The sequence below is a fragment of the Vipera ursinii genome (assembly GCF_947247035.1).
Source record: "Vipera ursinii genome assembly, chromosome: 3".
In the NCBI taxonomy this organism is placed as follows: Eukaryota; Metazoa; Chordata; class Lepidosauria; order Squamata; family Viperidae; genus Vipera; species Vipera ursinii.
This window is the reverse complement of record NC_139516.1, coordinates 56,460,144-56,474,768: the sequence shown is the minus strand read 5'-3', so window position 1 is coordinate 56,474,768 and position 14,625 is coordinate 56,460,144. Positions and strand designations below refer to the sequence as shown.

General features: G+C 38.3%; 1 protein-coding gene across 1 annotated transcript in view; it reads left to right on the top strand.

Annotated features, from left to right (window-relative positions):
* The first annotated feature begins 2,621 nt into the window (after window positions 1–2,621).
* TESK2 (testis associated actin remodelling kinase 2) overlaps window positions 2,622–14,625 on the top strand; it is a 63,194-nt gene continuing 51,190 nt past the window's right edge. The window contains exons 1-2 of the mRNA XM_083359581.1: window positions 2,622–2,912; window positions 7,447–7,746. Of these exons, the coding sequence (XP_083215707.1) occupies window positions 7,525–7,746 (222 nt within the window). The 5' untranslated portion in view covers window positions 2,622–2,912; window positions 7,447–7,524. The remainder of the gene's footprint in view (window positions 2,913–7,446; window positions 7,747–14,625) is intronic.

Genomic DNA, 14,625 nt, shown 5'->3' with positions numbered 1-14,625 from the left:
GCCAAGTATTTTCCTACACAAGAAACATTTTGAAGAATGCTTTTGGTTTTTAAGGAGGCCTTAGAGAATTTGGCAGAGCCTGTGTTTCCAGCTAACTCTATAAATAAGCAGTGATTTTAGACCTTCCAATTCCATTTATTTTCTCTCATTTGTCAAGTATATTCCAAATAGGGAAAATCCATCCTACAAGAACATTTGTGCCAAGCATCTACTTGGAAAATTATACCAGAATGCCATAAAAATGGAAATATCTTATTTCCAAAATCTATGATGGCTTGGGCCAAGTGCTTATGTGCTGGCTTTTTTCTTTCTTCCATTCTGTTATTTTGCCTGGACAATATTTCTTTGTACATATCAGTTTATCAAATAATTTTCTTTCATTGATTTTATAGGTACAAAGCAGAAACAGATCAGTTTAGCTGGTTTAAACCTAATTAGTATTTAGATAGGAGACCTCTAGAGAATACCAGGGCTGTAGATCAAAAATATATCCCAGAAGGCAATGGTAAACTACTTTTGGACTATAACCAGAAAAACAACATGTATGTGTGTGTATGTTTAAATAAGTCATCAGCAGGAATTTGTTCTACCTGTTTCCATATGGGATCAGGTCTTCAGGTCCCATATGAATGATGACAGCTCATTGAAAAGTGCTTTCCCCACCATTTAAAAAAATAAGCAACAAGAACATATTTTTGGAACTGGTTTTCTTTTTAAGAAAAGCCTTGACCTGCAGCTGCATGAAACACACACATCTCTTCTTTTGAACAACTTTTCCTTCAGGTCTCTCTGTTTCATGACAATGTCTATCATGCTGATATTTTGTTTTTCTATACAGTAACCAGTATTGTGTTGTTAAACAGAGAACTAATTGTACAGAACCAGAGCCAGATTTCACTAAGAGTCATCAGAACGTAAGATTTGACAGCTGAAAGAATTTTGCTTGTGCTGAGAAACTGCCGATATTCCAGTCAATAAAATCACACAATTTCTTCCGATGGGTAGTTCTAATGGCACAAATATGGAAGTACAATACATGGCTTTGGTAAGGTGGCTCAATGCAAAGAGTTTCTTAGCAGCAACTGTACTGCATTATGGGCAATATAGGCTGGCTACCCTGTCCAGTTAAAGGGTTTTCAAGAGATTACTTCTTTCAGTCTGCAAAAAAACAAACAAAAAAAACCCTCCAGCTTTTAGTTTGCTATAAACATTAGTAATTTTCTCACAAAACAGTAAGCTTTACACTCCATTAAGGCTGGAGAAACCAACTTAAAAATGAAGTTTTATTTTAAATTACTTTGAATACAAACATTCATAAAATAAGAAGCAATATAAAATGTTTTCTGAAAAAGAGACATGGGGTGGTGATGTAAATGAAAGCAATTCAGGAAATCAAGCATTAATCTAAGAGGGTAATTACTGGAAAAGAAATGGCTCCTGCAGAGGCTGGAACAGTCAGAGGAATGGATACACCCACACTTCATCATGCCAAAACCATGTTTGTAGTCTCACCTACAACAGGTATCCTGACCTCACCTCAAATAGAAGACTATTGGGAGTAGTCAAAGGGGTATAAATGGCGAAATTATGACATTGCTGTCCAAGCTCCATGCCTTTTACACGTATGCTGTGATATTGTACACACTTATAAGAAGGGCTGAGCTTGCCTTGTGATGTTGTGACACGTTAAAAAAATTTTTGACAAAGCATCAGACCCTTTGTTTAAATATATGTATGATTCAGTATGGAAGTCTCGAGGTATACCACTACAAGGGATAATTTTTCATGAGACAAATCCTATTGGTATCTAGCCAGGAGAAAGTCCCATGGATGAAATGAACTGTGCTCATTATTAAGCCTAAATGCCCCAATGCAAAAGACACCCACAGTTTAAAGACATTGAGGAAGGTAAGTCGTATGGTACCCTGTTAATGGCACTTTCCCAGTAACAAAGGTCTTAGTGAAAAGGAAGGTGGTAAGTGAAAAGTCTTGTGGTAATTTTGCTTTATTGCTGTTCACGGGACAGAGAGGACTTTCATGAATTATATCATTTCCAAAACCGATTAGTAGTTGTTAGTGCGCCCGTGTGCAACACTGTAGTCTGTTACAAAATCTGTCGCCTACCAAAAGACTCGGTGCAGCAAATTTAGGTAGCATTGCCTTGTGCAGCAAACAATTAACTCTGGCTCGGTTGACAGCTGAATTCTTCCCTCCTTGTGCAAACAACTTAGAATGCTTTCCTCTTTCGCTTTCAGGGGCAAACTTATTCTCATTGGCTTGACATTCCCACACAGTATTCCTCATCCGCCTTCAATCCGTGGTCCAACCTCAGCTCTTTCTTCGTCCCGCCCTTTCGTTTGCGTTGGCTCGGGAACTGTTGTTGTGCCGAAGTCAAACTGAGCTGCCACTCAAGCTCTCTCTCTCTCTCTCTCTTAACCAAAGAGGAGACACAGACCGCGGCTGTGAGTCAACCTTCAATTCGATTAGCTACGTTCGCTGCCCGTCCAACAGGAAGCTCTCTCGATTGGTGGCAATCCGCAGGCAGGTCCCGCCCTTCCTCGCCCTGTGGTGGCCTCCAGCCAGCTCGGGCGATTTAGTTTGGGTTGTAGGGTTCGGGGGAACTCAGCTGGGCGCGCGCCCGCCGTTCTTTCTTTCGCTCGGTGCTGCGGACTTTGGCGGAGAGGAGGGAGGGAAGGGAAGAGCCCGCGGCCGCTGCGGCCCAGGTTTGCGTAACTGGGTCTGCTGGAAAGCGACCAGTTGCTCCCTTCCGTGTCCCGCTACCTTGCCTGGCTATCTACTGCGGAGCATTACTCGGTGTATCGCGCTTCCACTGTCCTGGAAGGCCTGTGAATAGGAGCTGTCCCTTGGAATGCGGGATGCACCGCCTCTCTTCCTCCTCCACTTCGAGGCAGGTAAAGGGCAGCAGAGCGGGATGGCGAATCGCAGTGCCTACTGTCGAGGCGGAGGGGTGTGTGTGTTTGTGTGTGTGTGTGGTGGGGGAAAGGGTCCTTCCCAAGGTGTGCAGCGGGAGGGAAAGGAAGCAGGGCTGGGTGGATTCTGAGCCGAGCAGGAGCGAGCGAGCGAATGCCTGGATGTGTGCGCGCCCGCGCGCGCCTCCCTAAGTTTTTGCATGCCGACGTTAACAGAGGCGTGAAGATCCGGGTGACTTCCTGGAGGTCAATACCCGAAGAATAAGACTTAAAGACTTATCTAGAGTTGCTAGAGATAAGTATGTCGGGGCTCCGAAGGAAACATGTATGGAGGTAGTAGGCTGTGCTTGAGCAGAACTTTGGGTAACTTGTCATTGGACCCTATGTTGAGTCCTAAAAAAGCGATACCAGGCAACAGCCCGGTCAAAAATGGAGGAGTATCTGACCACCTGGATGAGGCTAATGGGGAAAGGCGAAAAAATAACTTCCTTTATTTACCTCTTTTTTTTCCCCCTGTGTCTGTTGCACACTGTAATGTTTTGCTTGACTATCTTCTCGTTTAGGAAGCACTAAATCTTATTGAGTGTTATTAAATAGAGCTTGTTTCCGTAGGTGTTTTGAAATTATAGAGTTGATACTATTAAGTGCCACGGAATCTTAAGATTTGTGGCTTCTGCTTAGGTTTTTCATTCAGTACAGCAGGGATCTTCAAACTTGGCCCTTTTATGATTTGTGGACTTCAACTCCCAGAATTCCTCAGCCAGGCACACTGGCTGAGGAATTCTGGGAGTTGAAGTCCACAAGTCATAAAAGGGCCAAGTTTGAAGACCTCTGCAGTACAGCATAGTAGCATGTCCTGAATAGAAAAGCTGAGTGTTAATTGTGAGGAGTTTTCCTTTGTCCCTTTTATGTTGCACATGGATTTATGTGTGCATCTCTTTTGAGGTCCTTTAAATTAATGCAGTCTGCTGCTTCTATAATAGTCTCTGAATACAGCAGGATAATATGCTTTTTTGTGTATATAATTGGTAGAATTATCTCTTGTAAATTAAAAATCTGCCCTTCATATGGATACAAGCATGTTTTCAGGCAGGAAGCAACTTTCATATCTTTGCTTGTTGGATGTTTTTCAGCATTGTTAAGACAACGTGCCATTATTTTTAGAAAAGGCTGTATAGATTGGTAAATCAGAATTTATGATCTCATTTCAGGCATGTCTGATTTACTTTTTATAAATAACGCTATAAACTATTATTGTCTCTAAATTGATAATAAGGTCAAATATTTGGATTAGTTTCATATTTGAAACTTAAATGATCAGTACTCTAAAACATTTTCCCAACCTGGTGCTCTTCTCAATTCTTGCCCTAAAAGTTTTTTTCAGCTTCATCATGATACAGAGTTCTAATCCCCATTTAGCACCAAAACTGCGTTTTTCCAATGTTGAAAAGAGTATATGGTGCTGACAGGTGGAAATAAAGATACAACATGCTTTAATAAACTCTGCTAAGTATGAAAATGTTCCCAATTTACAAAAGAAAATGGCATGAATATTTCTGGAAAAGTATATGAATTGCTAAGACTTTTAGTAAATTACATTTTATAAATTACAGCAAAGGTGTTAAATGGTGCTGGCATAAGAAAAGGAATGTGTTATGCATTAATGATACCATACACTTTGTACACTATCATGAAAAGTACAGTATGGTTAGGTTATTACAAATTAGCTAGTAGTCATTAAGGCATTAGTCTAGAAATGGGGAGATGCTTAGTTCTAGTCTTTCTTGCACATAAAGCCAGTTGGGTAACCTTGGGCCAGTCACTCTTTCTCTGTACTAGGAAGCCGAGAATGACCACTTCCAAAAATATCATTTCCAAAGAAAAACGTGCCAAGAAAACTGCAGGGACTAATCCGGACAGTTGCCAGGAGTCAGAAACTGACTCAAATTCCTCCAAATAAAATAAAAACAGATGGACCTTCTGGAAAACTTTTGTATGTTTTTATTGAACATTAAAATGGGTAAATATGAAAACATACAAATTAAAAAATGAATGATGAGCTTCATGTTTTTTATAATTTTCTAGAATATTATAATTAGCTGTAAAAACTGAAAGTGTTATAGTGTTGCAACATTTTGGTGTATAAACTTTATTTTCTTGTAATGGAAGTCCTACATTTTTTATGAAGATCAAGCTATTAGGGAGAGAAATTAGATTAAAATAGGTGTCAGAGCAGATTGGTTTAATTTATCACTTAGCCATAGTCAAGAATTCCATGTGTAGAAAATCACATATATTTACTATGAAGTGGTATAATGAATGATACAGCATCAGGTTCACATATGCTGTATCTTCTACAAAATATTCTAGACACTATCTCCTCTTCTATGGGTGTCAAACTCGCAACATCACATGACGTGTCGCAACATATCGTGACTTTTTTCCCATTGCCGGCAATGGGGTGGGCATGGTTTTGGCGTGACACATCCGGCAGCAGTTTGACACCCCTGATTTAAACCATTCAATCTATCCCTTTTTATCAAGTCTGATGGCAAAACTGATGCTAGCCAGGAGGTTCATGGTGCTTGAGATGTTAGGTTAATTTCCTGGTTATACTGTGCAAGGAATTTGGAAAGAGTCCAAGATTTATTTGTAATAAAGAAATTCCCAACTGGATCAATTGGAAATTTCTCTACCAATATATTTGTTGCCAAGAAAAGGAGACATTGAGAAGTACACTAATTATTTACAGTTGACCCCTGGGTAGAGTTCTTTAAAACAGCTAAAGGTTGGTAGTTGCTAAAATAGTCATTTCTTCAGTTCTTGGCTTTGAATTCTAGTTCTTCTGACCTTGCCTTACTTGTAACCTGAACTTTCACGTTTCAAGAATCTAAATTGCACTACAGACTTTGTTTCCAAATTACATCATCATACTTTGATCTGGCTATCTCTGTAACTATTTCTTGGGCTAATTAACTCCAATCTGCGATCCTTTATGCTTTTGGTGCCCTGGTAATCTCATTGAACACATCTAGATGTACTGTTATAAGTATGGAAACCTATTTGAACAGGAGACATATTTGAATAGGGTGATCAATCAACAGTATAATGGTTTTGCTTGGTATATTTTGGTATCCTATCCTTCTTCCAGAGAATTTAGGAAGTGATAGTTCTTCTTTCCAATAACTTTGTGACAAATGAGGGCCCATAACCTATTCAGCACATTGCTATCTGAATGGGGAAATAACTTCACATCTAACAATTCACATCCTACTTCTTATCTAATATAGTGATAACTACATCAGTGGAAAACAATGTTAAATCAATATGAATACAGGCTAATGGTAATTTTGAACACTTGTCAACAAGATATTGATGTCAATTCAATTTGGTGGTAACCCTCAGTTCAGATGTATTGAGGCTACCGCTCCCAGCCATCATAGGCAACTCTGGAATCTCCTCACTAGTGAGGGGTATATACACTGTATGATTCAAGTGCCATTTCTATTCTAGTAGTATAAGGGAAAGGACAAATTTGTTTCTTTAAAGAAACAAACCTCTAAGAAGAAAGAACTACCTTGTTAGTGCAAAACTATAGAGAAATAAATTTCTGTGACATGGTTCTAGATCAGGGGGGTAGGCAACCTTGGCTCTTTTATGACTCATGGTCTTCAACTCCCAGAATTCCTGAGCCAGCTTGGCTGGCTCAGGAATTCTGGGAGTTGAAGTCCATGAGTCATAAAAGAGCCAAGGTTGCCTACCCCTCTAGATTATAGTATTGAAACCTGTATGTTTCTGGCAGAGTCCTGCAAGAATGAATGAATTATTGTGTAAATGTATGTGTGCACTAGTAACAGTTCTTATTTAAAATATTATGGCTAGGGAAAGCACATATCTGAACTCTATCTAAAGAGGGAGTACCTGGCCAAGCTACTATGTTCTTTTTTTGGTAACTGAGATGAAATATTTGCATCATGAAACTTTTTATAATAAAAATGAATTTCCCCTAACCTACTAGGCTGTGTAGATACTTGACAGTCAATTGACAGGACAATTCAGATAGAAAATACTTTTAGGCTGATCTAAAATATTGTGGAATAAAACCAGTCACTATTTTCAATTATTGAATTATTTCTTTGGAGTTCTAGTGCTTGACAGTTTTACATTCACAAATATTTAGCAAAGACTTTAACATATTGTATAAATGCAAGTTTTGGATGAAATTATTCCATATTTTATAGAGAAAATGATGAGATATACTATCTCTACTAGTTACAACAGTTTACTAAATCATTTACTATATGAACATGTACTGTCACCTAAATGGAAAAAAAAATAATTTGTAGAACCTCCTCCTCTGATCTCCTGGACTGAAATCTTATCATTATCTGATTAAAAGCCTTGACTAATCAAAATTTCTTTTTTCTTCTTGATTTGTCCCGTGTAAATTTCACACATTTTTTTTAAATAAGAAAAGTTTGGAAAAAGAAAACATTGATGTATCCTTCATTTTCAGTATTCAGCCAGAGGGAAGAAACAGAGGTCAACCACTTAAGATGTGAGAGGTCTTCTTCTAAAGGATTGTTTTTACAAAATGGATCGGAGCAAGCGAAATTCAATAGCGGGATTTCCACCACGTTTAGAGCGCATTGAAGACTTTGATGGGGGTGGCGGAAATGATGGGACCATGTCCCAGATGGGCAGAGTTTGGACTTCTTCATATAAAGCCTTGATAAATGCCTTTTCAAGACTTACAAGACTTGATGACTTCTCCTGTGAGAAAATAGGATCTGGTTTCTTCTCTGAAGTATTCAAGGTGAGTAATGACAATTATTTCCTCATCTTCTCTTTAATACAGTAATTGGAGCAAGACATAATGAATCCTGTGTTCTGTATAATATATAGGGTTACTGTATCTGACTGCAGAAATACAAATGATCATTAATGGTGGAAAACCTTTTGTTGTCATGTGATTTTCTGTTTTTTGCAGCCTAGTTATAGTACAATAGTCTTTCCTTGAAAAGTTTTGAATATGCAAAGTTAATTGTGTGACAAAGATTCTAAATGAAACGATATAAAAAAAACTTTGTAGATTAATTTGTTCACATTACTTTCAGAAACATATATAGTACATTATATTTACCTCTTTAACTTCCTTTTTCCAAATAGAACCAGTGATTTGAATAAAAACATAAAGTAACATATAAATATACAGAACAAAAATGAAATGCTAAAATGTAAGTGAGAATACAGTATACTTGTATTAAAAAAACACATAAAGGAGGTTTTAAATGCATTTTGGAGAAATCTGATATAGCATTCAAGTATAATTCTTCAAGGTAGAATTCCACCAAAAAGAAATTATCAAAGTAATTGCTCATCAGCTCATTCCAGCTGCAAGGTTTGCTACGGATTGTGACTACTGATGAGATTCAGATTTATAGTTATCTCTATTTCACTATAGACAACAAAGTCATAGACAGTGGTATCCAATATCTACTGTTATTTGCTTAATACATCCTCCATGATTTACCAGAAAACTAGAAAAAGTGGCGATACACAATCAGTATTCTGGTTTTAAATTGCATATTCAAATTTAATAGCTACATCAGTCTTCACAAACATTCTGTGTGTGTGGTCAAAATTCAAAGTGTAAATCCAGGTTAGAGAAGTTGCATTTTGATTTTTGACCTTTAAGTTTCCCTTTAATGTAACCATTGTAGATGTTGTGATTCAGGGTCAGCCTGTGGGTTTGGCATTTGGGTCGGACAACTCAGAGGAGAAGGAGGGGGGTGTTGGAGAGGTTGCTGAGGGGGTTGGAGAGCTTGCTGATGAGAGCCCTCAGCCAGGCCCCTCCCACCTGGTCACAACGCAGACCCAGCTGTGTGAGCCTGACAGCGTGGATGAAGATGACCCACAGCTGGCCCTGTTCAAGGACGCCCGACGCAGGAGGCAGTCAATCAGGAGTAAACAGAGGAAGGCAATGGGGCACCTCGGAAGGAGGCAGAGAGAAGCCATGCCCTGAACTGTATAAAAGGGGAATGCGTGGGAGGGCTGGTTTGCTGAAGGCAACCGCTTGAATAGCTCCTGTTTCATGGTTCGTGTCTTGTTCTGTTTGCTTTTGTATCCATAAATTTGGCAGGCTTAGTTCCAGCCTCTTGCCTTCTTGTAAAAGGGGTTGTCCCTGCCTTTTCTGCAGGGCCGGTAGCAGGCTGGTACAGAACAGTAGAACCATTCCCTGACACAATTAAATTCTGCTTATCTAAGGATAATTTGAAAATAAAGCCACATTTACTATTCATTTTCTAGATGGTAGATAAGTGTTTATACAACATGCCTATCCAGCTTTTGAATTATTTAAGAGTAAGAGACCTGTTCATGGAGAGCTCAGTCCCTCTCCTGGTATCCTAGGCACCCCAACGGTCACTAGGTAAACCTTTCAGGCTTGATTTTAAAAAAAATATCCTTCCCATCCCCAGGGTTGGATTTACACATGGTGAGACCTTAAGCTGCGGGAAACTACTATATTTGGCAAGCATTAACAGAGAATAAGGCTATGTAACAATTCAGTTTATGTTTTGCAACTTACACTAGCAAAATGCATAACAGTTTTGTGGTGGTGTGGAGAAGGCCCACAGCTGAATGCAAAAATATATTAATGAGGGCTTAATTTAGGAGACTTCAGATATGAAATCAGAATAAAACTTTAAAACATGGGAAAAAACCCTGAAATTTTGAGAGATCCCTTCAGACTTCAAAGTCCTAAGACAGTGATGGCGAACCTTTTAGAGACCGAATGCCCAAAATGTAACACCGCCCCCATCCTGTCCTGGCTCCACCCATGCTCCACCCACCCCTGTCCCAGCCCATCCGCCCACAGGGCCACCCACCACCTCCACGGCCCACTGCACATCCCCCAGGCGGTTCAGCAGTGCCATGGCAGCCATGCCTTCCGCTGGCACCCTGCAGCATCAACTGTGTGCGATGGGGTATGACGGCAGAGTCTTGTCCCCGCTTCCCAGCTGCTATGTCCTTGGCTGTGCTGCTCCATGTGGGCCACACTCGGAGGCAACTCTCCTCTGGGGGGACTGCTGAAGAGGGGTCCGCAGGGGGGATGTGGGGCTGGGGCGATGGCGCACGAGCCCACAGAGAGGGCTGAGTGCTGCCTCTGGCATGCGTGCCATAGGTTTGCCACCACTGTCCTAAGATATAGCTTGCTTAATTTATGCCTAAAACTGTCCCTGTCTATCCCAAATGGTATGGATGTCATGTGCAGAATGGTGAAATAGTGCTGTTACTTTTTTTAAAAAAATATGTTCTAAAAGTAATGGAGACAACTTCAAGAATTAAAATTATAGCTACTCCTGTTCACTGATTCTGTGTTTGGAAGCTGGAAGGAGGAGTTAGTCATTGCTTAACTCTCCTGTCTGGATTTGAATAGATTCAGATGAACTAATGTACTATAAGCATGATTGCCACTTATAACGAAGGGTCCCTGTTATAAACCCAGCTACGTATCAGAAGTCACTTTGAGTGACATGCTATGGTTTGAGTTACCATGTGAACAAGCCCATTGAATAAGATGTGATAGGATGAGAAATAGATGAATATTCTCCAATAATTGGCTGATACTGTATTCTTTCCTTTTAGCTGTCTGTTTCAGATACGGTACTTAAGAACATGTAGGGTTTATTTTCTAAGGGGCCAAATCCCAGACAGGAAGGTTTTGTAATCCGGAAAATTAGTTTCTTTGTGGCTAATTCACAGAAACTTTCTCTGTGTGGTTAAGCTTACAAGGAGAGATCTGTTAGAAGAAAAACAAGTTGATAGATGTCCTTCTATCAAAATGCATTGCAACTAATTACAGCTTGCTATATTAGGACTGTACAGAAATACCTAGGGTTTATGTTTTAAAATTTTAGGGTGGCTAAATTTAAGACTAAATGATTTTTATTATAATTTGATCTGTATTTAATTCTAGCAATGTTGTTAGTCAAGTTGGGCCTTTAATTCTAAGTATGCTAAGATTGTCAAATGAATGTATTTCAGATAATATTACCATTTAGTATAATCTTCCTTTCTTAAAAACATTTTAATATATTTCATCATGATTATGAGATTTCTTTCTGGTCTGTCCTGCTGATGTATCTAATGGAGGAAAAATAATTTTGGAACAACCTAGCTGTAAAAATGAGACCATAGTATTTCATCTGTTTGTATTCTGATATTTAGTATAAAAACCACAGCCTAATCTTCTTTGAAAAGGGAAGAGGAAGAATATGTTAGAAGAAGACTGTGGCAAATAAAGATATGAAAAAGGAAACAAATAAAAAGGAAAGATAAAGTAGCAGCTGCAAAATAATCATATGGCATAGAAAACCTAAGATGAGCAATACATTTTATTTATTTTTTATTTATTTTAATTCCATTTATATCCCGCCCTTCTCCGAAGACTCAGGGCGGCTTACAAGCTTAGCAGTAGCCTTCATTCTATGTATATGCCTGCTTGTTAGGGCTTTCACACACACACCCCAAGCGGCATTATTACAAAGTCAGCTTAATTGCCCCCAACAATCTGGGTCCTCATTTTACCTACCTCGGAAGGATGGAAGGCTGAGTCAACCTTGAGCCTGGTGGGATGCGAACCTGCACTAATTGCAGGCAGCTGGTGTTACTTAAGGAGGCATTAGCCCACTGCTCCACCAAGGCTCTTCCCAAATTCAAAGAGTTTCATTCTATGCATTAGTGTTTCTTAACCTGACTCTTTTAAGGCTGCTCTTTAAAATGTGAGATAAAAGTAAATAAAAGTCTGTAGTTTAAATTCATATTTACATATACATAATGTATATATTTATACAGTCTCTCTCTCTCTCTCTCTCTCTCCACATGCACACACATTTGTACATATGTATGCATTTTACCAAAGGAATACTATGTTGACTTAAATGACTATGAAAACTATTACCTTATTGTAAGTTTGCCAAAAGAAACCCTCCCCAATCTAATCACTATTATAAAAAGTTATGAATTTAAATCTCATACCAATAATAATTCAAATTTGATAAGTGATTAATAATAGACCTACTTTTTAGTTTCAGTTTCTTCATGTTCAGTTGATTCTAGGAAACAAATACTTTGCGTTTCTTACCAAATTTAATTTAGTATCATAGATGCTAATGGGGGATGATATGAAGAGTTTTCATTTTGACAGTTAGAACATGAGGTTTATTGATGTAAACACTGTGTAGCCACAGTTCCTTGCTGCTTGTGCAAATTCCTATGAATTAGTTTTTAAAACTGTAAGTATGTACTTCCTCTTACTACTCTTACTAACTTGCAAACATGGTGACACTTTTTCAGAGTCCTATGTGTTGTATTGGTCTAGATTAATTAAGTGAAGGTGGGCTGTATTGTAATCCAATATCTCAGTATTTTCAGGGAAACTTAAGTTCTATCAACTTAATTCTATGCCTAAACCTATATACCTTCAGTTATAATGCTGGTGATGACCTATAAAGCCCTAAATGGGTTGGGTCCGGGATATCTGAGGGAACACCTGCTGCCGGCATCAAGTTCCCTTCGTCCAGTGCGCTCCCACAGGGAGGGTCTTCTCAGGGTGCCACCGGTAAGAGATTGCCGGCGGACGACACCCAGGGATAGGGCCTTCTCAGTGGGGGCGCCTGCCCTTTGGAACCAGCTGCCAGTGGAGCTGAGGACTGCCCCCGACCTCCGTTCATTCCACCGGGACCTGAAGACCTGGCTCTTCGAGCTCTCTGGCCCAGGCTGAGGATTAATCTTATTTTAATTGGGGTTTTATTTTATACAGGGACAAATTTAATTTTTTTAAACTTGTTTTTAACTTTTGTATTTTGGTTTTTAATTACCCTGTAAACCGCCCTGAGTCCTTCGGGAAAGGGCGGTATATAAATGTAATAAAATAAATAAATAATAACATATCAACAATATGTAAAACATAATGTATAGGGTTATTTTAAAAATTAGTTACAGTACTTCTGTCTCTTTGTTGATTGCAGAGTATGCATTTGCTGGCAAAGTTTAATGCTTATTCTTAGTTCTCACTAACTATTAGTTAAATATTTATATCTCAATTTGATTTAGTTTGAAAAAAAAAATTCCTTTTCCTTGCTATAGAACAGGTGGCTTTCAGGATAACTTCCTTTCACAGGCATTGATCTTGGCATTTGGTCTCAAGGGACTGGCTCAGTAGTTATAGGTTTGTATTGTACATCATCATTTAGAATTATAGGCCACACAGTGCCATTTTTTTTTTAAAAAATGGAATATATCAAGTGATACGTTGGAAGCTTACAATATAAATGATTTAATGATAACCTGTGGCTTTATTTCTTGATTAAAATAATTATTTACATCTTACTGTAAGCAGTCCAGAGTCACCTTGAACCATAAGATGGGCAGCAATAAATTAGATAATAATGATAAATTTGATAATATTTAAACATAATGTGATCAGTAAAACACTCAAAGCAAAGAAGTCCCAAAAATTTAAGAATCAAAAGTAAAAAATAAATAACCCAAATGCAAAAAACCGCAACCAGTGAGACAAACAAAAAACCCAATATAAAAATAAAAATAAAACACAATGCTCTGTGGTTTGGGAATATATATTGTATGTACATTTTCTTTTCTATTTGATGAACTGATTTATGATGTCTCCTGTTTTAAGTGTCTCATGAAACCCAAGGACTTATACTAGTTGTATTCTAATATACCATATGGTATTGCATACCATGGGTTTTTTAAGTGAGGACTTCACTTTGTTTCTGACTTCGTACCAGCTTTCCCATTGATTTGGCTTGTGGGGAGCCAGCAGGTAAAATTGCAAATCACAATTATGTGATTACAAGACACTGCAAGTTGCTGAGCACCTGGATTGCAGTCATGTAATCGTGGGGGCACTGTGACAGCTGAAGTTTAAGGACCAATCATAAATATCATTTGTTCAGCACTGTCATGAGTTTGAATTATCACTGAATTAGTAGTTGTTAAACAAGGACCATATATATGTACATGTCATTGTGTATAATATTTATTAGACATGTTGGGGTGTTTAGAGAAGAATAGATATTACTTTTGTGGCATAAATCTAAATTGGAACTACTTAGTATCTCTATTTCTGTGAGAATACTTAAATAGGCAAGACTAATTCATAACTTGATTTTTACTTTGAATCAAACTTCTTTTTAAATTGGAACTTTCAAAGTTAGTTTCTGATTTTCCCCCACGCTAAACTTTCCCTAAAAGTAATCCATTTATTTAGTGTTCTGACTCTTCTAAGAGTTTGTCCAGCATTAAATAGCAGCATACTTCATTTTAGCTGTAACATTCTAACCAGTGAACTACTTACTTAAAGCAGTGTAACCTCATGCAACATATGGTGGGCAGGGAATTAGATTGTTTATTTATTTAAGATAACACTTCCCAAACAGCACATTCAAGGCAATTTACCATTAAATTACTAAAGCAAAATAGTAAAAATCATGTAGTGAAATATTTATTTAAAATTTGAGGGGGAAGAGATAACAAAGCAAACAATCCAGGACAATCTACTGTAGATAAATAGAACAAACCCCACTTCCTTCTAGCACCGAAGATGTTATTTAATTGCTTAACAAAACATCTGCAAGAAAACAACCAAGTTCAGAGAGTACCAAGG